Below are 24,557 nucleotides of genomic sequence, written 5' to 3' on the forward strand. Positions count from 1 at the left end.
GGAGTATTACTCTGCACTAAAAAATGACAAAATCATGGAATTTGCAGGGAAATGGATGGCACTAGAGCAGATTATGCTAAATGAAGCTAGCCAATCCCTTAAAAATAAATGCCAAATGTCTTCATTGATATAAAGAGAGCAACTAAGAACAGAATAGAGAGGAAGAGCATGAGAAGATCACCACTAAACAGGGACAAGAGGGGGGAGGGAAAGAGAGAGAAGGGAACTTGCATGGTAAAGGAAGGAGACCCTCATTGTTATACAAAACTACATATAAGAGGAAGTGAGGGGAAAGGGGAAAAATAAACGAGAGAGAGAAATGAATTACAGTAGATGGGGTAGGGAGAGAAGATGGGAGGGGAGGGGAGGGGGGATAGTAGAGGATAGGAAAGGCAGCAGAATACAATATACACTAGTATGGCAGTAGGTAAAAAAGTGGATGTGTAACAGTTATGAATCTGCAATATGTATATAGGGGGAAAATGGGAGTTCATAATCCGCTTGAATCAAATGTATGAAATATGATATGTCAAGAACTTTGTAATGTTTTGAACAACTAATAAAAAAAGAATTGGTCAAAGAAAGAATTTTGATTTGACCAATTTATTTAGTTAATAGAAAAAAAAAGAAAATAATGTCATTTGCAGGAAAATGAATGGAATTGAGAGCATTATGTTATGTGAAAAAAGCCAAACTTAGCAGGTCAAGGGTCACGTGGTTTCTCTAAAATGTGGAAGCTAGAGAGGAAAAAGAAAAAGATGGAGAGTGATCTCATAAAAAGCAAAGGAAGATCAATAGGCTAGAGGAAGGGGACCAGAGAGTGGGATAAGGTGAGGGAGAAAAGAAGTGCCGGGGAGTGATATTGGCCAAATTTTGTTGTTATATTGTGTGCATGTACAAATACGTAACAAATCCCATCGTATGTACCACTATAACGCACCAACAGAAAAGCTGGAGGGGATAAAAATGTAACAGTTCCTTACTGCAATAATAGAGAGTTTCTTGAAAACTGGAAATTAGTCCCATGGTTAAAGTGATTGGAAGGTTAGGAGGTTAGGGCCTTCATTATCTTCCATAGTCTAGAGAAGTACTTTGGTTAGATCATCACCTGCTTCTCTCCTTAGCTGCAGGAAGGATCACTAAAGGGATAGGGAACTTTGGTTTGGCCACAAGAGTAGTAATTTTGGAATGTGGAGCTTGTCAGGAACAGGTTTCTGGCAGGCCTGTTATGTGATCCAGAGGGAAATGAAGGAACTGGCCAGTCAAGAGCAGGAAGAACCAGGAAAGGAGGAACAAAATATTTTCTACTTGGCAAATTTTCCACATCTTACCTGGACAGAGAAACAGTGTTATGAGTGTCTAGAGACTTGTTCCACTCCCAGCTTTGCCTCTTTTGTACATGTATCAGTTTACCCCACCTTCCTGACCCTTGATTGCTTTTTAGTCCACTCATGTATGTGAAAAGAATACATCTGTGCGTGTTAAGAAGACAAACATTTATAAAACAGTAAATACAGGTTTAATCAATGGATGCAAAAACAGGGGGCACCTGGCATGCACCTTGTTAACATCAGGGTAATAACTGTGAGGATCATTGGGTGTAAAAGTGGGGTTAACAAGTGATGTTGAGTTTCCTCTTTCCTCCATCTGTCTCTTCATTTTTCTCCAGTGTCTATGCATTATTTTATTGAAAACTAAAATCTGTCAAAGGACAGGCTCAGAAGAGAGCCTGGAACAGAACCATAAAATCTTCAGCTGACAGGTGTGACACTTGTGTTGAGAGAAGAAGTTCTCAAAGCCTTGGAATGAGGTGCTACCCACGAGTACCTGCAGGTGCACCTGCCCTTCCCCTGCTTGCCATCAGGCCTGCTCTGGGTAATTCGCACACCCTGGCGTGGTTTCTCTTGAGTCACTCATTTGAAATCCTGTTTAGCCATCCCCAGCCTCTGGCACCACTGCTCTAACTTTGATTCAGACTCTTCTTTGCCACTCCTCTGTCCTCCTCTCTGAGTTGCTGTTCACCTCCTCCACAGCCACATCCTGCAAGGCAGGTCTGATTGGTCACTGCCTGCTCAGCTCCCTTCCGCAGGTTGCCACAGCTCTAGGAATGGAATCCCTCACCTGCTTCTCTGCTCAGCATCACCTGGGGCCGCTTGTCCCTCCTTGCGCTCCTGGCCTTTCTACCTGCACCTACATACTCTTTCCACTCATCTGGCTTGGTCCTACTCCCTCCTCCCCGAGGTCCTCACTGGAAGGTCCAGGATGCCTCTAGCGTATACCCAAGAGCTGGGGCTCCAGGACTCCCTGGGCACCAGGCATGTTCTGGGACACATTCAGGTCTGTTTCTCAGAGCCACTTAACGGTACGGACCTCATGTTTTTCAGATGTGCTGAGAATGTGGTAGAAACTTAACATCTGTCATATGAATGAGTAGTTATTTCATGTTCTAAAATTTATCAATTATGAAAGTCAATACTTGGGTGAGAATCAAATAACCTGAGAAGATATTAAGATAGAAGTTAATCTTGGAACTTCTGCTCTGTTGACTTGTAAGCTTTACTTTTCTCAGGAGCTCTAGTGCAGGGACATCCCGGCATTTCTAGGTCTGGGAAGGCCATACTGCTGAGTCTCCAGGTGTGCTCGACGGAGGAAGCAGAAGAGGAGCAGGGCCTCTGAGCCACTCAAACCACTTCCTTTCTGAGAGATCTTAGGAATGTCGCTTCTGTGTGCCTCAATTTCTTCATCTAGTAAAAGATATACCTGTAAGACTTCCCTCCCAGGGAAAATATACTGAGGCACCTGAATGTAGTCTTTTCATTTGAGAACTTTGAACACCTCTGTATGCCCGGCACATTTTAGTAGGGGGTGGGGGGAGTGTACCCTTGATGGGAAGAAAGACAAGAAGCAAAAAGGGGAGATAAGAGCCAGGGAGAAATACGGTAGGGTAAGAAGGACAGCCATGGGAAGAGGGGCCCAGGAACAGTCCCCTGTGGACGTGCTGATTGGTGAGCCCTGAAGGGAGGGAGGCGGGAGTTGAGGGCATGTGGGCTGGCTTGGACAGCAGGAAGGGCCAGGCCCTCCACCATGGTGGGAGCTGGAGTCAGTCGAAGGGGCCTCTTGTGGCACCTGGAAGTCAGGGTACAGATTGGTTTTTATTCAGAGTGGGACAAGAATGCTCAACAGCAAGGGACTCCATGCACTCAACTGTCCGTGAGGTTTTTTTCTTTTTTTTTTTTTTTTCCTGCCTGTACTTAAACAATATGAAAGTATTTCCTAAACCATCCCACCCTGATGTAGCCCAGAGCAAGTCATTTAGTTTTACTTTGATTTTACTCTATGCTGAAACCCCAGAGAAGATTACATCTTCTTTAATCAGTATACCTATAATTTAGTACTAAATGTCAAGAAAGTTCTTTGGAATTTTGGGAAGTTGGACAAACATCTGGAATGACTATTTTTTACCACAGTGGTCTCCAAGCCTGACGCCTTGTCCCTGGGCTTTGGTTGATCCACTGCTTCCCATGCTGGCGTTGTCGGGCTCAGCACTGCTGGGTCAGCTGCGGAAGACAGTCAAACATGATGTTCTTTGCTCCTAAAAAGTCACATTTGAGGTGATAGGTCGCTTGTCAGATTCTTCCCTGGCAGCCCAGCTTGGGAAGCACCCTGGATACAGGCTGTGTCCGTGTCAAATCAGGTTCTGATAATGGGCAAATGTCAGTCCTGTAGCCTTGAAGGGCTTTTCCAAGGGAAGAGAGATACTCCGTTGCCACTGAAGTTGCAGCTCAATCATGAATGACTCCAACTGTAGCAGACCCTTATCATCCAAAGCTTTCCAGAAAACTAGTGCCGAGGAGTAAGAAGTGGATGGTACTCTTTAACTTGCTTAATGCAATTAATATTGAGCTGAAGGGTTTTTCCTTTAAAAAAGATATTGTATCTGTTGTTTGGTATATGGGGGAAAAACACACACACACCAGAGAACTCTAGATTTGGGAAGAATGAGAAATCAGTGTGTTAATCCTCTGCCATATTCAGATGTGAAGAGTGTCAAAATTCTTAAAATTTTCCAAGACAAATTTCTCTACTTAAGAATCCTGAAACCTCTTGTTTGTCACTTAAAGCTTGGGAAGTTCTTCCGCATGTCTGGCTCAAATTTTCTACAATTTTTTAAATACGTTTATTTTCATGTCTGCAAATGGAAAACAGCTGCCCAGCCTTCCAGTAACAACCTTTGTGAACTTGAAGGTGGTTATTAAGTCACCCCCAGCCACCTTCCTTTGGACTAAGCAGTGCCTTCAACCCATCTTCAGAGTTTCCACTTCCTTTCCCTTTAATCATCTCTCCATCTCCCTAAGCTTTTCTACATCCTTCTTTAAATGTGGGTTTCAAAGTGGAACAAGATTTGCACCATTAACTGGGTCACTTCCTTTTCAGATCATTGTACATCGCTGTCATTCAAATGGGAAACTTGGCAATTTTATCAACATCCAGAGATGAGATGTAGGACTAGCAGTTTCTTTTACCATGGGCTGGACTTGCTGTGTGGCTGTAGATGCCAGCTTTGGAGTCTGAGACTCTTAGCAAGCTAAACTCCAGTTCTCTTCTAAGACAGGGTTCAGGCCCGTGTCCCCTCCCCTCCTGCCCCAGTTCAGCAGCCAGTTCTGGAGCACATTTCCCAAGCGCTGTGCCCTCCTAGGGAGGAATCACCCATACTGCACTCCTAGTTCCATTTCTAAATCAAGGCTACATACAGTGATCATGAAATTCCTTGGGATCTCACCTCCTCTTCTGAGACGGTTTGCTTTGGAACCAATAGGGGATAAGGGACGTGGTTTTCTGAGTCTAGTGTCATTGAAATCACAGAGGGGGAGGATCTTGAATTTGGTCCGTACAGGAAGGTCAACACAATCCTTGAGGGCCTGTTGTTTAGGAGAGATGCGGAATGTCTCTGATTGTCTTGACTGTGTTCCATCTCTGTTGTTTGGGGCTTTTTGGACCTCTCTGTCCCTCTTCTTTGTCTGCCTAAATACTTGGCATTCCTTAGGTGGAAACATGGGGATTTTTGACTCTCAGCCAGGGCAGGCAGCAGGTCAGAGCAGACAGCTCCATTGCTTGCTCCCACAAGCTTCTGTGTCCAAGCATAGCCCAACTCAGGCACTCAAGTGACCTATTCTTCAGCCCCTGCAGGAAGCAGGTCCTTATGTTAGCATTGGCCAGCAGGTGACCATGCACAAGTGTAGGCAGGAGAGCTGGAATGTCTGTGTGGCGAGACTCCTGAGGTAGCACGTTGGTTAATGTCAGGTCTGTTTTATATGTGTGGCCGAGAGGTGTGCTCATGAGTGAAGAGAAATCCTCAGAGTTCTCTCTGCAGATATGGGACTGATTAAGCAGTGACTCCCAGGTGGGACTCACCCCCATACTTTTGAGAGAAGTGATGTAAATTTTGCATTGCAACCAGATTTGTGGATTCCTGGGACATCAGGTTTGGGATGATTGATTACTGGGGTCATTCTGAATCAGTAAATGCACTGTGGCTCCCCTACATGTCACTGTAAGGTACCATCCTGATACTGCCAGCTGTGGGTTTTGAATACGTATAGGTTCTAAAAGGTGCATTTCTAGGGACTCTGCCCAGTCTTCACTGGAAGTGAAGTGAATCAATCATTCCTGGTTCCCGTAAGATGAATTACCAGGATCCCTGTGTGCAGTTAACAGACATTTAGTTGGGCACCTAAATATTTTCCTTCTCGATGAGATTCAGAGCTCTAATGCAGTGAATCAAGACTTCACCTACCCGCTTATATTTGAGGACAGAAACTTGCAGATCTGGTGTCGCCTTGCAGTACACTCAGCAGTGCCCAGGTGTCTATTCTTCCTTGCTAAAAATGTGTTCTTGCATCACTGAACAGGCCCTGTGAACTGCATGCTGTGCTGTGGACACGGTCCGCAGACAAGAGGGCAGTGCTGCACATAACATCTCTGTTTTCTTTTCTCCAGTCCAATAGGCAGCCAGCCAAGTTGAACCTCCTTACCTGCCAGGTGAAACCGAACGCCGAGGACAAGAAGTCTTTTGACCTGATTTCACGTGAGTCCTTTAGAACACTTTCGGTAGGTTGTTGTGGGTTCTGACACCTGCAGATGTCCATCATCCGGATCCTGAAGCAGCTTTTCCAAGCAGGGATCCAAGGTCACCATGGTGGAGCTGCTTGTCATTCCTTCACCTGCAGCTTTAGATGGAGTCTTGCTCTGTTGCCCAAACTGGCCTTGAATTCCTAGGCTCCAGCAGTCCTCCTGCCTCAGCCCCCAAGCAGCTGGCCTACAGAACATGTGCCACTGTGCCTGGCTTTCTCAGGTCACTTAATTTGCACCAAGCCCTCTTACAGTTGGGAAGGCATAGCAGTGTCAGATGTGACCGTGTTTAGGAATATGAAGAGTATGCATTTATATGTTGTCCTGGTGCAGTGAGTCCACAGCTGGATCTCCTCAGAGAGTTGTTTCCAAGTATGTTCCCATTTCTCTGGATTTCAAAGATTCTTTGGTGTGAGGTCCAGACATAGGGGTTTTAAAGCCCTTCTGTGATTTTTAAAGTGCACCTGGGAGTCGAGAAGCTCTGATGTAGACTTGGGAAGGCATGTGTAGCACTGTACCATACAGCTAATTTGCCTGGAGTTATATTCCTGCAAAATCAGACTCTTCAAGGAAAAGTCATCTTGCTTCCAAGCAGGATGGCCTTCAAACTTCATGAATTGCTGTCACTGTATCCCCTCACTTTCTTATGCCACATGGTTCAGAGTTTACTTTCCCTTGAGGTGACAGCATAATAACCTCCCCCACACACACCCTGTAGCCTGTGCTGTCACGGTGAGTAGCAGCTGGGGACTGCTGTTCTGCTAAGTTAGCTCCTGTGGGAGCACCTGCTGGCCACATTGCAGCTGAGGGGACACCTCCTTCTGAAGGGGACAGGCCAGCAAGGCCAATGGAGTGACTCACCACTGTCCCGAAATCCTGCAGTGCCAGCCTTAGGTTTTGTCCCTCCTCTGTCAGAGCCCAGCAGAGCAGGCCAGGAGCTGAAGTGCAAAATGACCTGAGTGGAAGCACAAACATACCTTCCTGCCCTGTAGTTCCATGAATGCAGACTCAAACAGTCCGATCTAGGAGTTTGTCTGTCATGGGACTCTTCAGGTGTAGTGTGAGCTGGGTTCTACAGCATCATGTAAAGTTTGGATTCCCATGATTTTCATGACTTGGAGATTTATTAGGTTATTAATGAGAAGGAAATAGGAAAAGTTGAAATTATATGGTTTCAAAAAGCCAAGAACCCCTAGATATGAGAACCTATAGATTATTAATAATAGCTGTCAGTTATTGAGCATCTAAATGTGCCAGATACTTTTAATACATTATGGCTAACTCTCACAGAAGCCCTATCAGTTTTCCATTTTACAGAAGAGAAAAAACTAAGCTTAGGAGAGGTTCAGTGATTTGGATGAGGTCACACAGCAATAAGGTGGGGTATCTGGCCAGGGCCGTGAAGCGCTCCTCCCCATGTGTGTACTTGAACATACACATTGTCTTTTTCATGAAGGACGAGGGCGCCCAGCCCAGAGCAGTCATGTAAGAAAGTGCTCAGTAAATGTTATTTCACCCTGAATGTCTTGAAGCATCTTGCAAATCTTGGGTTTTAAGAAAGCACTTCTCTCATGGACATCTGTCCCAAATAGCCAATTTACACCTCATCCTCCCTGTCCTGAGTGGCAAAGTTGAGCCTTTCTTCCTGGAGAAGAAAGCAGGGGGCAGCCCAGCACCTGGGGCAAAGTGGGCAGCAGCCGCCCTGCAGGGGCTTTTAAGCCAGGGAGAAGTGGCTGGTGAATCCTTGCTGCAAAGGAGATGTGCCCTACTGCGCTTTGTCCCCAAAGCCCACCTGGCCAGATGGGACCTCTTTCCTTCTCACTTTTGTTTCAGAAGAGGTGCCTAATGTTTGCATGGTATTTGTGTTATTATATTCCTCTGGTACTTGAGAACAATAATATTGACAGAGCAAACTGTGCATCTGGCAAAGCATGATGTAAAAAATAATCTTAGATTCCGACTCTTGCTGGATGGGGTTTTTTTTCCCTAGAACTTTAAAGAGCTGCGTTACACCTGAATGATGATGCTTTCTGAGGTTTCACTTTCTTTTTCTTTTCTTTTAGATAATAGGACGTATCATTTTCAGGCAGAAGATGAGCAGGATTATGTGGCGTAAGTAGTTTGTAGAGTTAGTAGGAACTGCTCCTGGCTCTCCAAGCTCCTTTTCCACACTTTGTTTCTTCCTGCATCTGGGATGCTCGGTCCTATCTGCTCAGTAAACGTTGGCACCTCCTGCCATTTTGGGCCCAGGCCTCTCTGCTTCCGGGGTCACTGCTCCCTCCTCTGTGCCCATGGCTGCTTCCCCCCACTGTTGTCCTCTGGTGCTCACCCATGGCCCTCTGGAGACCAAGAGCTTCCTGAGGACAAGGGCTGCACCTTACTTGTCTTTTAATCATGTCACCCACACTTAGAAAGGCCTTGCTCAGTGTTTGGTGGCCAAATGCATGAGCCAGTGTGCCTAGATGCTTCCTTGAGGAAGAACACTGGCAGGCTCCCTTTCCCTGGGTCACTGCATTGGGAAGAGCCAGGTTTGTGGTCACATGCTACTGGGAGCAGTCCCGAGCCACCTTCCTGTGGCTGCCCTGGGCTGCGGAAGGTGGTCTACGGCTATGATGTTCTCAGCTGCTCACAGCCCTGGAGCTAACGAGGGCAGTTGACCTTTATGCTGTTCAGATTTCTCTCATTTCTGGCAAGTCCCGGGGTAATGTGGCTGAGTTTCACAAACTCTCAAAGTTCTGTCCCATCCATGGCAATCAGTATTGTCATTTTCCTTTTCTGATTTCTTCCCAGAGGGCCACAGGTGCCCTTCACACCCAGTGTGCCTCACACACCTCTTCTCTTTCATTCACTCTCACACGTGCTTCTCTGCAGCATTATTCTCATTTATTTATGTATATAATGGATATAATTAATAGGAAATACAAATTGACATCTTGGTTACCAAAACACTTTGGGAAGTTTTTGCCGTTTTCTGTCCACTCTGAGGCATCTTGTGCAGGGCTGCCTACCTCCCAGAGACCTGTCTCTGACATTGTTTAGTGAACTGGGTGCAACATTTTTCTATTTCCCTGTGGCAGAAGGGAAATGGTAAAGGGATGAGAAAGAGACTAGGAATGGGTAAAAGGCATGTGGAGTTGGGAAATACAGCCAAAGAGAATCAAGTGGAGAGGCAGGTTAGGGAGACAGAGAAGGAAGAGCCAGCTCTGTGTACCCATTCGTCCACCTGAATACTTACTAAATGCCACTGAGATACCAAGAACAGTGCAAAGCACTGAGAACACATCAAGAAATGTAGCGGAGCCCTGCCCAGAAGGAGACGAGCCATGTGACATGGAGCAGGCGCTAAGCACCAGGGCTACTGGGGGGAAGCAGACTCGGGGTGCTCACCTTCTGAGGTTCTTGCGGAAGTGACATTCTAGAGGAAGATAAGCTGTGCTGGCTCCGGCAGGCATGGAAGGGTGTGAGCACTCTGCCCTGCAGGCAGGAAGCAACAGGCAGAGCGGGCAGAGGCCCCCCGGGCTTGATGTTCCAAGCACAGAGTTGGCAGAGGAGAGTGTGACTCAGGAACCAGATGAGAAGAGCCCTGTCAGGAGGGCTGCCTTCCACCCACAGATTCAGAGAGCTGGTGTTTATTGAGGTTACTGTGCTAAGTAGGCCACAACCCCAGGAAGGAGGAACTTTGATCCCTAGTTTGCAGATGAGGAAACAGGCACAGTGTGCCTGCGGCCAGGGTCCTGGTAAACCAGGATCTCAATCCAGACAGAATTCCAAACCCACGGGGGAATATTGCTTCCTGAACTTCTCTAATTCCTCTCTTCCCTCTCTTCCCTCTCTCCCCCTCCTCAGAGCTCTAAATGGAAAACAAATGAGAAATTCACGTGAGGTCGGGAGGCGTCCACCTCATCTTTGTGGCCTTCTGTCTAAACCCAGGCCTCCAGTGTCTTATTGATTCTCGGGGCTTAGAGGCAGTTCAGCCCCATTTTGTTAGATGACTGGTTTCCTGCCCTTGGGACTCAGCACTCTTCTGTAAAAATGTTGCTTTGTCCATCGTGAAATTGCCACACGTTTTGCACTTCAGCCTCTTCAGGTAGAGGCGGGAGGCTTCATTTTGAGTGAAGTAGGAGGTAACTGCACAAAGAAATCACGTGCCCAGAGGGAAGCCTCAGTTCTTTTTTACCTCCAGGTTCACATAGAGGCAGTTTCACTGAATCATTGGGTTCCGACCCAGTGCAAAAGTGTCCAGTGGAACTAAATGAAAAAAATTCTTTCCGACCAAGGAAGGGGGCAGTGTCAAGTCCAGCAGTGGCCTTTGCTCCAGGTTCTGCTCCCCAGTGCCTTTCCGCTAAGGTATGGGGCCAGGGCCATCTCTTCAGTAAGCTGAGGAGAGTGAGGATTTTGCGAGTGAGGACAAAATGTGTGAAGCTCCTCACATGGTGGCAATTTATTTTTTTATCTTGTAAAACTCAAAGTTATTTTTAAGGTATTAAAATACAATTATGTATTGCTGCTTAGACTTTTTTATGTCTGTTACTTTAAAATAATTTAAAAGTTACATATTGTCAGAAGTAGTTACTTTGACTCTTGACCCTTTTGAAACATAGCCACTCCAATTCCATCAAATCTGAATTACTTCCCTGGAGACTTAATTGTCCTTTAAATGTATTTTTTTTTTCTGATTATCCTGACAAACTTTTTTTTTTCTTTTTTAATCCTGAGCCTTGGGGTGAAGAGACAAATGTGGCATAATGGGAGAAACTCTGAAGTGGGGCCAACAAAATGGCTTTCCTGCCAGCCTTCCCAGTCCAGCTGCAGGGCCCTGGGAAAGTCACATAACTGTCCTGGCTTCTGTTGCCTCACCTTCAAGGTATTTTAAAGCCCAGCCTACAGGCTCTCGGGGAATTTTGTTTCAAAATTATAAGTCCTTGGCCCATGGTAGAGACTGGTCCATAGTAAGGAGCCGAACGTCATGGTGCCTGAGGAAAGCAAACTGGAGATGTCTGCGGTCAGCAGGGAGACCAGTAACAGCAGTCCGGCCAGCGAGTTCCACAGTGGCTAGTCCTGTCACACCAGCTTCTTGAATTGTTTTTTAAGAAAACAGTTTGTTTTCTAACTTGAGACTAAATAATTAAAGATACTGTTTAATTTAAAATGTATCGTGTGCCCTGCCCATTCCTAGACATTGGTTCTGAAGTGGTGTTTTCTGCATCGCAGTAGAAAAGGGAAGCTATTCAGGTGTGTCATGATGATTTGAAGGTGAGCGCCACCTAGAGTCAACGGTGTGAGGTGCAAGCCAGTGCTCCAAGCAGTTAGTTTTAATTCTCAAATTTCACTATTACTTTGCCAAACATTTTGTAGATGGTGCTTTGCTTTGTATCAGCTTCATCCTACAATATATAGAACAAAATAACAAAAAAAAAACACACCCAGTATACTCAGTTCTAAACCTCCATATGACGTTTTGAAGACAAGCTTTCATTTTGAAGCCAGTGGCTGGCAATGTTTTTCATTATCTCTTTTAAACTGGCTTGTTCTTCCTCATTCATTAAAGTAATACAAACTTATTTTAGATTAGGAAAATTACATAAAAGCAGAGACAAGGTATTCCTCATCAGTTTTTTCCTAAAGAAAATCACTCAGAGACAACCAGTGTTAGCATTTTGGTGAAATCCGTCCTTTTTAGTCATTACAATACCTGGCTTCAAATTATACAACAAAGCTGTAGTAGCAGAAACTGGCATAATAACAGACACATACAAATGGTACAGAATAGAAGACACAGAGACAAGCCCATGCATCTACAGTCATCTGATTCTTGACAGGGATGCCAAAATCATACGCTGGGGGAAAAGAGCCTTTTTAACAAATGGTGCTGGAAAAACTGGTTATCCACACGCACAAGAATGAGACTAGACCCCTATCTTTCACCCTGTACAAAACTCAACCTCAACTCAAAATGAATCAAAGACTTGGAAATTAAGCCAGAAACTATGCAACTCCTAGAAGAAAACATAGGGTCAACACTCCAGCATGTAGGCACAGCTAGGACCCCTAAAGCTCAGGAAATAATGCAAGAGTTAATAAATGGGATAGCCTCACGTTAAAAATCACAGCACAGGAAGCAAGAATGTGAAGAGAGAACCTATAGAACGGGAGAAAATCTTTGCTAACTATTCTATGACAGGATTAATAACCAGAATATATAAAGAATTCAAAAATAATAAATAGGCACATGAACTAAACAGACTCTTCTCAAAAGAAGAAATACAAGCAATTGACAAATACATGAAAAAAAAATGTTCAACGTCCTTAGCAGTTAGGGAAATGCGAATCAAAACAGAAGATTTCATCTCACATAAGTTATGGCAGCCATCAAGAACACAAATAAGAATGCTAGAGAGGATGTGGAGGGAAAAAAACATACCCAACATACTCAGTTCTATACCTCCGTATGACATTTTGAAGACAGTGGCTGGCAGTGTTTTTCATTATAACTTTTACATCATTGGTGGGATTGTAATTAGCAAAACCACCATGGAAATCAGTATGGAGGTTCCTCAGGAGACTAGGAAGGGAACCACCATTTGACCCAGCTGTACCACTCCCTTGTATTTATTGTATTTAAAAAATTAAAGTTACACTGTACCAGTCTATGCATACCCATGTTTATAGCAGCCCAGTTCACAATAGCCAAACTGTGGAACCAGCCTAGGTGTCCATCAACAGATGAATAGATACAGAAGATATGGTGTATATGCACAGTGGAGTTTTATTCAGCCATAAAAAAATAATGAAATTGTCATTTTCAGGAAAGTGGATGGAGCTTGAGACCATTATGTTAAGTGAAATAATCCAGACTTAAAACTTAGGGTTGTATGTTTTCTCTCATGTGGGAGCTGGAGAGGAAGGAAGGGGAGGTGTCTCATAAAAATCAAAGGGAGGGGCCTGGGGTCGTAGCTTGCGGGAGAGTGCTTGCCTCACACATATTGGGCATTGGGTTTGAAGGCACCACATAAAAATATTAAAAAGTAAAGATACGTGTCCATTTTTTAAAAAGTCAAAGGGAGATCAGTAAAGTAGAGCACAGGGACCCAGGGAGGGAAGAGGAGAAATGCTGGGGACTAAATATTGGCCAAGTTATATTTCATATTGTGTGCATGTATAAATGTGGAACAAATTCCACTATGTACAATTATGATGCACCGATAAAAGGAAGAAAATGAATTGATAAATGCAATCATATATATTATCATGTGATATTTTGTTGCCACCATTTAAAAAATCGAAGTTTTTAGGTAATTACATAGTTATGTTTTTACAAGTTCTCTGAACTGCTCAAGATAACTGAAATTACTTGCACCCAAAATGTTTGTAAGGTAGGGGACATTGTCAGTTTGTGTCTCCTGTGTCCCCTCGGGCTTTCTGTGAATAGACTGATTTAATTGATTAGGGTTCTGCTGTTTCACATGAGATCTTCCAGCTCCCCCAGGTCAGAGCCTTGCTTGTTCCCCACATCCTTAATCACAGTTAATTTACTTCCTGAGTCTCAACTTCAAAAGTCAGAAGGGTCCAATGTCATCAACTAATGAAGTAGACCAATGGGGACTGTGGCAAAATGATATTTATGCCCCTTCCAAAAGGGGCAGCTGCCACCAGACCACTCCAGATCCCTGCTGTTGGACCAAGTTTCCCATGTTTTGCTTTGTTTTCCCAAAAAATTGAACTCTAGAAGGGCTCTTTACCCCTGAGCTACATCCAGTCCTTTTTGTTTTTTATTTCCAGACAGGGTCTCGCTAGGTTACTGAGACTGGCCTAGAACTTGTGATCCTCCTGCCCTGGCCTCCTTAGTTGCTGGAATCACAGGATGTGCCTGAGAACTTGCTTGTTCACATTCCCCTTCTTGGTTATTTCATGCTTTATTAAGCAGCACCCTGTCTTTGGACTTCTGGGTGGTTTCACACTTGGACTGGAGGTGGGGGGTTACTGGGGAACAGGTGACGGTCCTACTGCATTATGTTATCAGGGAGCCTTCACGCTCCCTTGTGCATTGTAAATGTCACTGTTTGATGTTCCTTTTTCAAAAGCCTAAATGTTGTGGCTGCTAACATAATATTCCTTCATTTTCACCTGTAAGCATCCTCACAGACAGGCTTCCACAGCAGATGCCTCTGCTGAGCTCTGTCCCATTCCCTCCCCTTCTCCAGTGGTCCCTCGCTGGCCCCCTGCCCCCTGGCATCCCCTTGATTCTGCCCGCATAGAAACAAGGCACCGTGCGTGTTCCTGCCGGTCCTCAGCTGCACGGGTTTCTCCTCTGTCCTCTCTGTGTTGCTTTCCCCTCTTTAAGTCTTTCCTTCGAGTTTCCTTTCTCTCCTTTCCCTCACTTTGTAGCTACTTGGGGTGGGGGGGGGGTCTCTTTTGGAAGTTCTTGATGAAAGAGGACTGTTTGCAGTGAAGGGAGAAAGCCACGGCCACACCCTCAGAGGCCTCCTGCCTCTGCTGTTCTGACCGCAGGTGGATATCGGTGCTGACCAACAGCAAAGAGGAGGCCCTGACCATGGCCTTCCGGGGCGAGCAGAGCACGGGGGAGAACAGCTTGGAAGATCTGACGAAAGCCATCATTGAAGAGGTCCAGCGGCTCCCCGGGAATGACGTGTGCTGTGACTGTGGCTCGTCAGGTATTTGTCCCCATGCTTGAACTGACCTGCTAAGCATCCACTCTAGATGTAGAATATAGAACAAGCTCACTACTTAAAAGCCTTGCCTCCTATGGACACCGTCGCACACGCACGCACAACATGTGTTCCCACCATGAACATCCCACCCTTCAGTTGCTCCTACCTACACCCTTTGCTCTGCCTGAAAGGCGCCCACCTGTTCTCCTAGGTGGCCACGGTGCTCCCTTTCCTATGAGGTCAGTTAAATAAACACCAGGGACCTTCAGGGAAGAGCACAGAAAGGGTGTCCCACTATAGATCACAAGTCTGCCCTCAGGGTCTGGATGATGTCAGGTCAAGTCCCTTTACCATTCTGATCTGCAGCTTCCTCATCCTGCAGTCAGGATAACACACCCCATTATAAGGCCTTAAGAACTGTGTGTGTGAAATCCGCTGACACCTGATACCTGATCTGCCTGCCTGCCTGCCTGCCCATTGAAACCTCCCAGCCTCTGCTTCACACGATGTCACCCTCCCACAAACTTCTGCTTCCAGGTAGCACTGTGTCGCCAAAGTGTTGGCAACAGCTAGCAATGGCAGAGTGCTTCCCTGTACTGAGGATTGTGCTTGGGGTTTTGCTTAAATTATCACACTGAAGCTTCAGAGAAGTTCTGTGAGAAGATGCTGATGTCCCCATTTGATAGATGAGGATACTGGGACTCAGACAAGGTGATTTGCGTTATGTCACCAAGACAGTAGAGGTGAGAACAGGGAGCCAAACCTGGTGTTCTCGAGTGTTATGATCTGCTTATTGTTCTGCTTGTGTCACTGGACTTCACAGGATGCCACAAGCACCTCAGAGAGGAGTCAGGTTTCCTGCCCTTTTCAGGTGTGTGTGACAGTGACTCACAGTGTGAGCAAGTGGCAGAGGGAACATTCAGCTGTTGGTCTTTTGGAGAGGGGATTGGCTCATTTCATTTAGCATGATAGTCTCCAGTTCCATCCAACCACAAGAACGGGATCCTAGTTAGAATAAATTATACTCCATGTATGTATAATATGGCAAAATTCCCTCTACGGTTATGTATATATAAAAAGAACGATTTTTTAAAATGATTAAAAAAAAAGAAACAACAGAGAGCATCAAAGCAAGTTTTATACTATTTTAACTTTCTCTGTGATTGCATGCTAAATTAGATATCTTGTTTGTTTCATTAAATTGTTTCCACAGAACCCACCTGGCTTTCAACCAACTTGGGTATTTTGACCTGTATAGAATGTTCCGGCATCCATAGGGAAATGGGGGTTCATATTTCTCGCATTCAATCTTTGGAATTAGACAAATTAGGAACTTCTGAACTCTTGGTAAGTAATAGCCTCTACTTTGAAAGAGAACTTAAAATTTATTTTTATGAATATATTTAATATGTTGTTTTGGGATTTTTGTCTCTTCTAGGTACAAAGAATTCTAATTTCCTGAATTTTTTATGAGTTTTAGGAAACAACTTTGTTTTTGTTTTGGTTTTTTTTGTTTTTTTGTTTTTTTGTTTTTTGTTTTTTTGATACTGGGGATTGAACCCAGGGGTCTTTAACTACTGAGCCACATCCCCAGACCTATTTTGTATTTTATTTAGAGACAGGGTCTCACTGAGTGGCTTAGCACCTCGCTGCTGCTGAGGCTGGCTTTGAACTTGCAGTCCTTCTGCCTCAGCCTCCCGAGCCACTGGGATTACAGGTGTATACCACCTCACCTGGCTAGGAATCCATTTTTATAATAAGTTAAAATCACATGTTCACATTACCTAATGACTTATGTTATTAAAAATAATGACTAAAAAGTTCTTGATTTTATTTGTACTGTTTCTGTTTGTAAAAGTACATATGACTTAGAACTACTGTCACAATCACTGTCACAAAACCAGTTACTCCTTAATTCATAACTTCTTTACCTCATAACAGAATAAACAGTGTAAACTTGTGTTGCTTAGCTTTGTAATGTGAAAAAAAAATGTTATGAACAGTTTTTCTTTAACCACTGCTCCTCCCATCATGATTCACCTGAATATTGAACCCTCATCAGATCCAAGTTCAATTGGTGCTGCCATAAATATGTCAAGAAAGGAAACAGAAGGCCCAGGTGGCATCGGCATGATGCCTGGAGGCCCTGAGCCTTGTCTTGACAAGTTTAACCCTGGTGCACTAAGAGCAAGTCTTTGTATGTAAAGTGAAAATGGGTCTCAGCTCCTGAGTGAACAGGAGCTGAGGACAAGCTGATGACCTCGCTTGTCACTAGCCCTGTCTGGAGAAAAGGAAAGAGCTCAGGGCAGCCAGTCACCAGCCAGCAGCCTGCCCCAGCTGAGGTCCACTGTGCAGTGCTGATCCTCCTTGTGCTGTGCGTGCCTCTTCATCAGAAAATAGGAAATCATGCTGACAATGGGCTCCCCGTCCCTCAGGATTGCAGAGAAAGACTCGGACCTGATACCTGAGCACTTTCTCCTTTAGTGCACAGTTGGTGCATCTCCTTGACTTGTGGAAATGAAACCCGGTCTAACACCTAGAAATAGGAAAGCCCAGTACTAAACACTCTGTGCAGTAAGCCCAGGCCTTGTCTACTGAAGGAGGGAGTACTTCTTCAACCTCACCTTGCTCTCAAAATTATGTGAATAACCAAAGGCCCTCCGGGACAAATTTTCTTGAGAATATCTTGAATCCAGAAACAAAATGTTCCATAGGTCCTCAGTAGTTACCTGTAGCATCTTAATCTGTACCCAAATATAAAAAGTAATCCTACTTTTCTGCCCACTAGGAGTAAATTTCATCATGAAGAGGAGATGAGCTGGGGTTGAAAAATCTGTTTCTGCCCATTAGAAATTCAGCCTAAACTCACAGATGGAGCTTTCTCTCTCTGATCTCAAAGGGTTTAACTGTGTGTAGGACCAGATCCCATTCTATTCTGGCATTTATCACTTGATATGGTAGATGTGATTGATTTTCTTGTCAGCCTCACTAGGGAAAAGAGAGCATGATCTGCCCATTTCTCTCATTCAGAGTTCAGTGCCTGGCATGTAGTAAGTAGATGCTCAGTAAATTTTTGTTGACCAGTTGAATGGATGGTTTATATTCTGAGTCAAATGAAGGAAAATATACATTCAGAAATCGCAAAAGCAGATAATAGGAAACTTTTAACTAATAGTAAAGAGCTTACTGTATTGTGTTTTGTTTATGTTGCAGCTGGCCAAGAATGTAGGAAACAATAGTTTTAATGATATTATGGAAGCAAATTTACCCAGCCCCTCACCAAAACCTACCCCTTCAAGTGATATGTAAGTATCTCTAATATATTAAATTGTTCACTGTTCTAGAATTGTTTTCCTGTCCTCCCCCAAAATCTTCTTAGTGGTTAAGTTTTCCCATTATTGGGGAGAAGCACAGCAAAATGTATTTTTGGAATCCACAGATTCTTTCCACCATCAGCTTCCCCCTAGGTAGGGGCAGCTGAGCTGAGCACCTACTCTGTGGAGCATAGAACTTCATGAGGATGAGGATAGTTTTCTACACTTGGAGCATGTTGTGACACAGGAAAGACCTACAAAGACTACTGGAGCTGGGCACTGTGGTGCTCACCTATAATCCCAGAGACTCGGGAGGCAGGAGGATCACAAGTTCAAAGCCAGCCTGGACAGCTCTGCCAGACCCTGTTCAAAAAGCAAAAGAATGGGGGTTGTAGCTCAGTGGTAGAATGTTATTGGGTTCAATCATCCCTGGTACCAAAAAGAGAAGAAAAGGACCGTAGGAGATTCCTGTCAGACTGGTAAAACTCCCAATGCTTTCCACCCCAATGCTTTCACTTAGTAAGTCTGTGGGGAAGCAGACATTCTATTAATAGTTGCTGGTGGAAGTACAAGATGGCACATTATAAAAAACAAATTAGTGGGGCAGGGGTTGTGGCTTAGCAGTAGAGTGCTTGGCTGGCATGTGCAAGGCACTGGGTTTGATCCTCAGCACCACATAAAAATAAATAAAATAAAGTTGTTGTGTCCAAATACAACAAAAAATTAAAAAAAAAAATAAATTACCTATATTTACCAAAGCTATAAATCTATTTACTCTTTGACTCAACTGTCCCACTTCTGTGAATTTATTCCTCTTCTGTAGTAGCAAGAGTAGAAACAAAACAAGTATCCATTTATAGGCCTCTGAGTGAAAGTCAGGGCACAGTCACACGTTGAGCACTGCGTAGATCATTGTTACATAAAAGAAAGCAAGACACAGAGCACCAAACAAAACGGCCTGCCCTGGGGAAAGGAAGGGTGCCAGGGAGTCAGTAAAGTACACCTGTCCCTTCAATCCAGGCTCATGTGCAAACTTGGGGACTGAAATTTGGCTCAATTTGTTGATAAGTCCTCCTAAATCTCTCACTACTCACTGCCTAGGTCTTAGATCCTGATAGTAAAAGATGCATAAAGGTAGATGTTTATGAACTTAAAATTCACTTGAGGGAACACTTGAAAGCACACAGGAAATCAATAAAATTGCATGCTCTGGGCAGGAGTGGGTGTGAGACTTCTAAGTATTCTTTGATACCACTTTTATGTTTGAGCCATGTAACTCTATTAATCTATTAAAAATGTTTTAATTGAATTAAACCCAGGATCTTACGCATGGCGGTCACGCTCTATCACCGAGCTACGCCCTCAGCCCCCACGATTCAAGTGTTCTCAGTGCTGTGTAGGGTAGGCTAGAGACTGACTGCTCCAGTGGTCAGGGAAGGCCTTGGAGGAGGAAGGCTGGAAGCAGGACACCGCTCTTCCTTGGACACCAGATTTGAGAAACTACTCAAATTATTAGTGGGCACATTCAGTCTGAAATGTGAGATCAAGTCTCACAGAAGCCTCTTGGCAGTGGTCTTTTCTTGGATTCTGCAAATGCTTGCTGTGTGCTTCCTGTCTGCTGGGGAAACAGCAGGAGACAAGCTGCATGCAGAGCCCATCAGCCATGATGCCTGGGGTCTGGAGGGTAGCATAGGTGTGACCCAGGGAGTGAGAGTTTGGGGTGCAGGGGGCTTGGATACCTCCCCCACCTAATATGGAGGCCATCTTGCTTGGCAGCAATGTCCAAGTATATCGTCACAAAAACTGCCGAGGTCTTTTCTGCACTAGTAAGAGCAGGTCACCTCGAGAGGTCAACTTGGGAAATCAGCTGGATCATAAAGCTGCAGTAAACAAAGAAGTTCTGAGTCTCCTCACCAGCCTTCTGGCAGCAAGGGCTTGAGCACACAGAGAGCTGTCCTGCCCACACCAGTGCTTCCAGAATCTCTGCACACCTAGAACTTGTTAGGAGAGAGTATAACCAGGCTGCTGCACTTCCGATCCCTGCCCTCTGTGACTTGAGCTGTGTGACCTTAGGCTAGGCCTGTGCCTCAGTTTCCTCATCTGAAGACTGTGTCTACCTCTTGGGGTTATGCTAAGGCTTAAGGGGCTTGAATTAAAAAATGACTGGGGACAGCACTCTGTAATAAGTATTATTTTATTTCATTTATTTCACTACCCAGAGAAATAAAGTGAACCTTCCTTAATATGCAGTTCATCATTTAGTCATTCAGCAAACAACTTTTTTTTTTTTTTGAGATAGTCTAAGCTCTTTCAGACTGGCCTTGAATTTGCAATCCTCCTGTCCCAGTGTCCCGAATAGCTGGGATTTCAGGCATGTGCCGCCTGCCCTGTTCATTCAGTAAATTCTTATTAGGCCACCTCTATGCTCTGGGTATTGTGTTAGGTGCCAAAGATACAGTAACAACACAGAGTTCCTGTCCTTACATTCTGACCATGGTGAGGAAAACAAAGAATTAAAAAATAGATAGTATAATTTCTCCTAGAATTAGGTGTTATAAAGGGAATACGAGAAGATGAGTAGGGTTTTGGTAGGAGGGGGTGGTTAGAGTGGAGAGCTGTCGTAGGTGGGCCTGACAGCGGGCCAGGCTGCTGGACAGTGGTGTGGGTGCAGGACAGGCGCGGCCATTCTGAGCTGTAAGACAAAGGCAGGTGTGACTGCAGGGACAGCAGGAGGCAGAGTGTAGGAGATGGCATGTGAGGTGGGGCCAGATCACAGGTGGCCTGTAGGAGGTGTGGTGTTTGGAGTTTTATCCTAAGTGTGACTGAGAGGTTTTCAACAGAGAAGCTTGATGATCTAAGTTCTGTTTTTAATGTGTCATTTTAGCACAGCAGTTCTCAACTAGGGGTGACCGTCCTTGGCCACCAGAGGACACTAGGCGGTGTCCAGACCTGGGCAGGTGTCGCTGGCACCAGTGGGCAGAGGCCAGCCGTCCTGAGGTTAGAAGCCCTGCTGTAGCTGATTGTGAAGGACAGATGGTGGGGCGGATGGAAGCACAGCCAGGGAGAATCTGGTCAGCCAGATCCACTGTGGAATGGAAGCAGTGTAGCCAGAGGTGGCAGCAGGGGGACAAAGCAGAATAGTTGGACTTCAGTGTGTTCTGAGGGGAGTTGCTGGTGGCTGAGGCCTTGCTGGTGGGTCTAAGTGGGGGGCATTTGAAGAGCTCCCTGAGAAGGTAACCCGTGGGCTTTTGCCCAGCCTCCAGGTACATACAGGGACCACTGATTGGAATATGGTAGATGAGCAGGGCCAGGTTTGGGGGGAGCTGTCTTTTCCAGCCCTAGGAGGGGAGCTCTGGTGTCCAGAGCTTTAGACAGCTGACCTCCCCCCCGCCTCAGAACCCCAGTGTCACAAAACCTGTGATTGCCAGGGGACTACAAACCAAGAGCCCTGGAAGAATTGAACATATCCTGTCTAGTGAGAGGCCACACACTTTCTGTGGCCACAGATCGGGTGACCCAAGGGTGGAGATCTTCAGGGTGGCCCAGGTGGTACGACACCCGAGTGTCCTCTGCATCATTTCTGCCAGATGGTCACTGGTGTTGGTGTGTTCCTTCCAGCACCTGGATGCTACCTGCAGAACTTGCTGAAGGTTAGTTAAAACACCAGAGGTCTCCCTCCCACAGCTCTCCATCGTTGGTCCTAGTTCTGCCTTCTGGTAGCAAAAGGAAGACAGCTTTCAAAATGAGGCTTTAACCCGTGCATCACTCTGTTCTGTGCCTACTCTCACATCCCTGGAAGGGTACATAAGGCAGGGGGCGTTAGTCGTATTTTACAGATAAGAGAACAGGCACATCCAGAACTTGGTCTATCAAGTGATATCAGATAAAAGCAAGCCGTTCAGTTCTTCAGCCTGGTGCTCAACACAGTAGCTGCCTTCACACTTCATATAAGTCATGAGGGGACTCAGAAGCCAGGCTTAGCCCATTCTTTCACCTTAGTGAAAGTGTTTGTTTCCAGTTTGTGTGTGTGTGCGTGTGCACGCGAGCACTTGGAATGGAATCCACATTCTCACACATGCTGGGCAAGCACTCTACCCTGAGCTACCCCAGCCCTCTTTAGCAGTCTTTTAGCACATCAGACTGTGGCCATCCAAAAAGGACTTGACCTAAGTGTAAAGACACCCGTGCGTGCTAGATCTTGGTATTTAGCAGACGCTACACAAAGTTGAGGAAGGGCCAACAGCTGTGTGCTCTCCTCACCCAGCTCAGCTCTTTTGACCGTCAACCCAGAATGAGAGAACTGTACAGTTCTGAACAGTGTAGAACGCGGGGGCCAGCAGCAGTTACCGCAGGTGTGGTGACTGTTTCCAAGCAAGGAATCTTATATCCCTGTGAGAGAGCCATCTCTGAAGCAAGAAAGCACCTGTTAGGTGCTGTACTTTCTTGAATTCAAAATGTGCTAAGGAGTATGGTTCGCCATTTCTAGATGAAAAAGCAGAAGCTCATAAAGACGAAGTAAGGGCACACAGCTGGCACGCTGCAGAACTAGGATATGAACTCAGACTCTGTTTGCTGTCTTTTTAGTAACTGGCTCGTGGAACCAGGAAAATAGTTCCTTCAAATTAGGGACACACTGGTAGGAATGTAACACCAAACACAGGAGGTTGGTATCTGTTCAGGTACAGCTGGATCTGGAATGGCAGACATGATCATCTGACCCCAGCCCTGTCTCTTGTCTCCTTTCCTCTGAGCTGACTTCTGTTTCAGAATTATCCCAAAGGTGGCAGAGATGACCACTGTGCTACTTAGGTTGTATTTTCTTTTTCTTTCTTTTTTATTTTTTAGTGGTTGATGGATCTTTATTTTATTTATAAGTATGTGATGCTGAGAATCGAACCCAGGGCCTCACACATGCTAGGCAAGCACACTACCACCAAGCCACAACCCCAGCCCTTAGGCTGTATTTTCCAGTGGCCAGGAGGTGGGCTTGGTCACACCAGGGCCAAGTGAACTGAAGTAGCGAGGGTGACTATTTAAGAAATGCCACACCCACTCAGACCTTGGGCTGGTGGTCCACAGCAGGCTACTGCTGCCAGCCTGAAATCTGTGCAGGGAAGAGAGTCATTGTCATCCTCGGGAGCTCAGTGTTGGCCTGTGGGGGTCACTGAAGACAGCCTTTCTGAGCCTCAGTCACATCAACTATAAAATGGGGTATTGTATCTGAAGACTAAAATCCTTTTCTCAAAGCTCTGAAAACTTTTAATTGGTCTTTAAGGAGTTTTAACTTTTTTGATTTTTCAACTTCTATAAATACTTACATGGATTTGAGTTTGAAATATTAATAAATTTCTAATCTCATGGTGGGGAAAAAATCAGCTATGGTCTGTAAGCCATTAATTTTGTAACTGCACATTACCTGCATATACTAGTAAATATATATATATATATATATATATATATATATATATATATATATATATCAATTTCTTCCTTTTGTCTCTCTTGTAACAACTTGGTCTAAAACCTGGTTTGTTTGAATATTGAAAAGAACCACATTTTAATGGCTCTTAAAAGCTCTTCTCAAAAAGGAATGTCTGTCAGAACAATGTGTGAAGCTTTAGCGATTGAAAAATCAAGCTCTTGGGTCATCTTCTTTTGTTCTGTTGTAGGACTGTACGGAAAGAGTACATCACTGCGAAGTACGTCGACCACAGGTTCTCAAGGAAGACCTGCTCCTCCTCGTCAGCTAAGCTGAGTGAGTTGCTGGAGGCCATCAAATCCAGGGATCTACTTGCACTCATTCAAGTCTATGCAGAGGGGGTGGAGCTCATGGAACCACTGCTGGAACCTGGACAGGTAGGGCCTGTTAAAATCCCACGGCAGAACGTCACAGCTGCTCAGATGATGTTACGTTACTGTAGCGCAAGATGACGGATCCTGATACCTTGATTGTGTGAACATGTCTAAACAACGAGAATTCAAAGTGAAAGCGGTTCTCTTAATAATTGCTTAGTGCATGGATGTAGCTGAAGCTGCTGGAGGCAAGTGGGCCTGTTCTCATCCTGCCATCCTTACCCTTCCCTTCTCAGGAGCTCGGGGAGACCGCCCTTCATCTTGCCGTCCGAACTGCAGACCAGACTTCTCTCCATTTAGTTGACTTCCTTGTACAAAACTGGTATGGCTTTTGCTTTCTCTGTTGAATTTATATGACTTACGCGGTAGCACAAATGGGTTAGTGGCCCAGATCAGGACTGAGCAAGCTTTTTCTTTAACAAGTCAGATAATAAAAATTTGAGGCTTTGCAAGCCATGAGGTCTCTATTGCAGCTGTTCGCTTCAGCCATTGTGGATTGAAAGCAGCCAGAGACAGCATGTAAATGAGCGAGCGTGGCTGTGTTCCAGGAAAACTTCATTTACAACAACCGGGGATGGGCCAGATGTGTTCT

The 24,557-nt window shown here is 45.1% G+C and overlaps 1 protein-coding gene across 1 annotated transcript in view; it reads left to right on the plus strand.

Annotated features, from left to right (window-relative positions):
• Asap1 (ArfGAP with SH3 domain, ankyrin repeat and PH domain 1) overlaps positions 1-24,557 on the plus strand; it is a 332,376-nt gene that overhangs the window by 274,811 nt on the left and 33,008 nt on the right. The window contains exons 14-20 of the mRNA XM_026407076.2: positions 5,998-6,085; positions 8,193-8,241; positions 14,638-14,801; positions 16,012-16,145; positions 18,012-18,103; positions 23,782-23,968; positions 24,202-24,287. Coding sequence (XP_026262861.1) covers positions 5,998-6,085; positions 8,193-8,241; positions 14,638-14,801; positions 16,012-16,145; positions 18,012-18,103; positions 23,782-23,968; positions 24,202-24,287 — 800 coding nt within the window. The remainder of the gene's footprint in view (positions 1-5,997; positions 6,086-8,192; positions 8,242-14,637; positions 14,802-16,011; positions 16,146-18,011; positions 18,104-23,781; positions 23,969-24,201; positions 24,288-24,557) is intronic.

The sequence above is a fragment of the Urocitellus parryii genome, chromosome 7 (assembly GCF_045843805.1).
Source record: "Urocitellus parryii isolate mUroPar1 chromosome 7, mUroPar1.hap1, whole genome shotgun sequence".
NCBI lineage: Eukaryota > Metazoa > Chordata > Mammalia > Rodentia > Sciuridae > Urocitellus > Urocitellus parryii.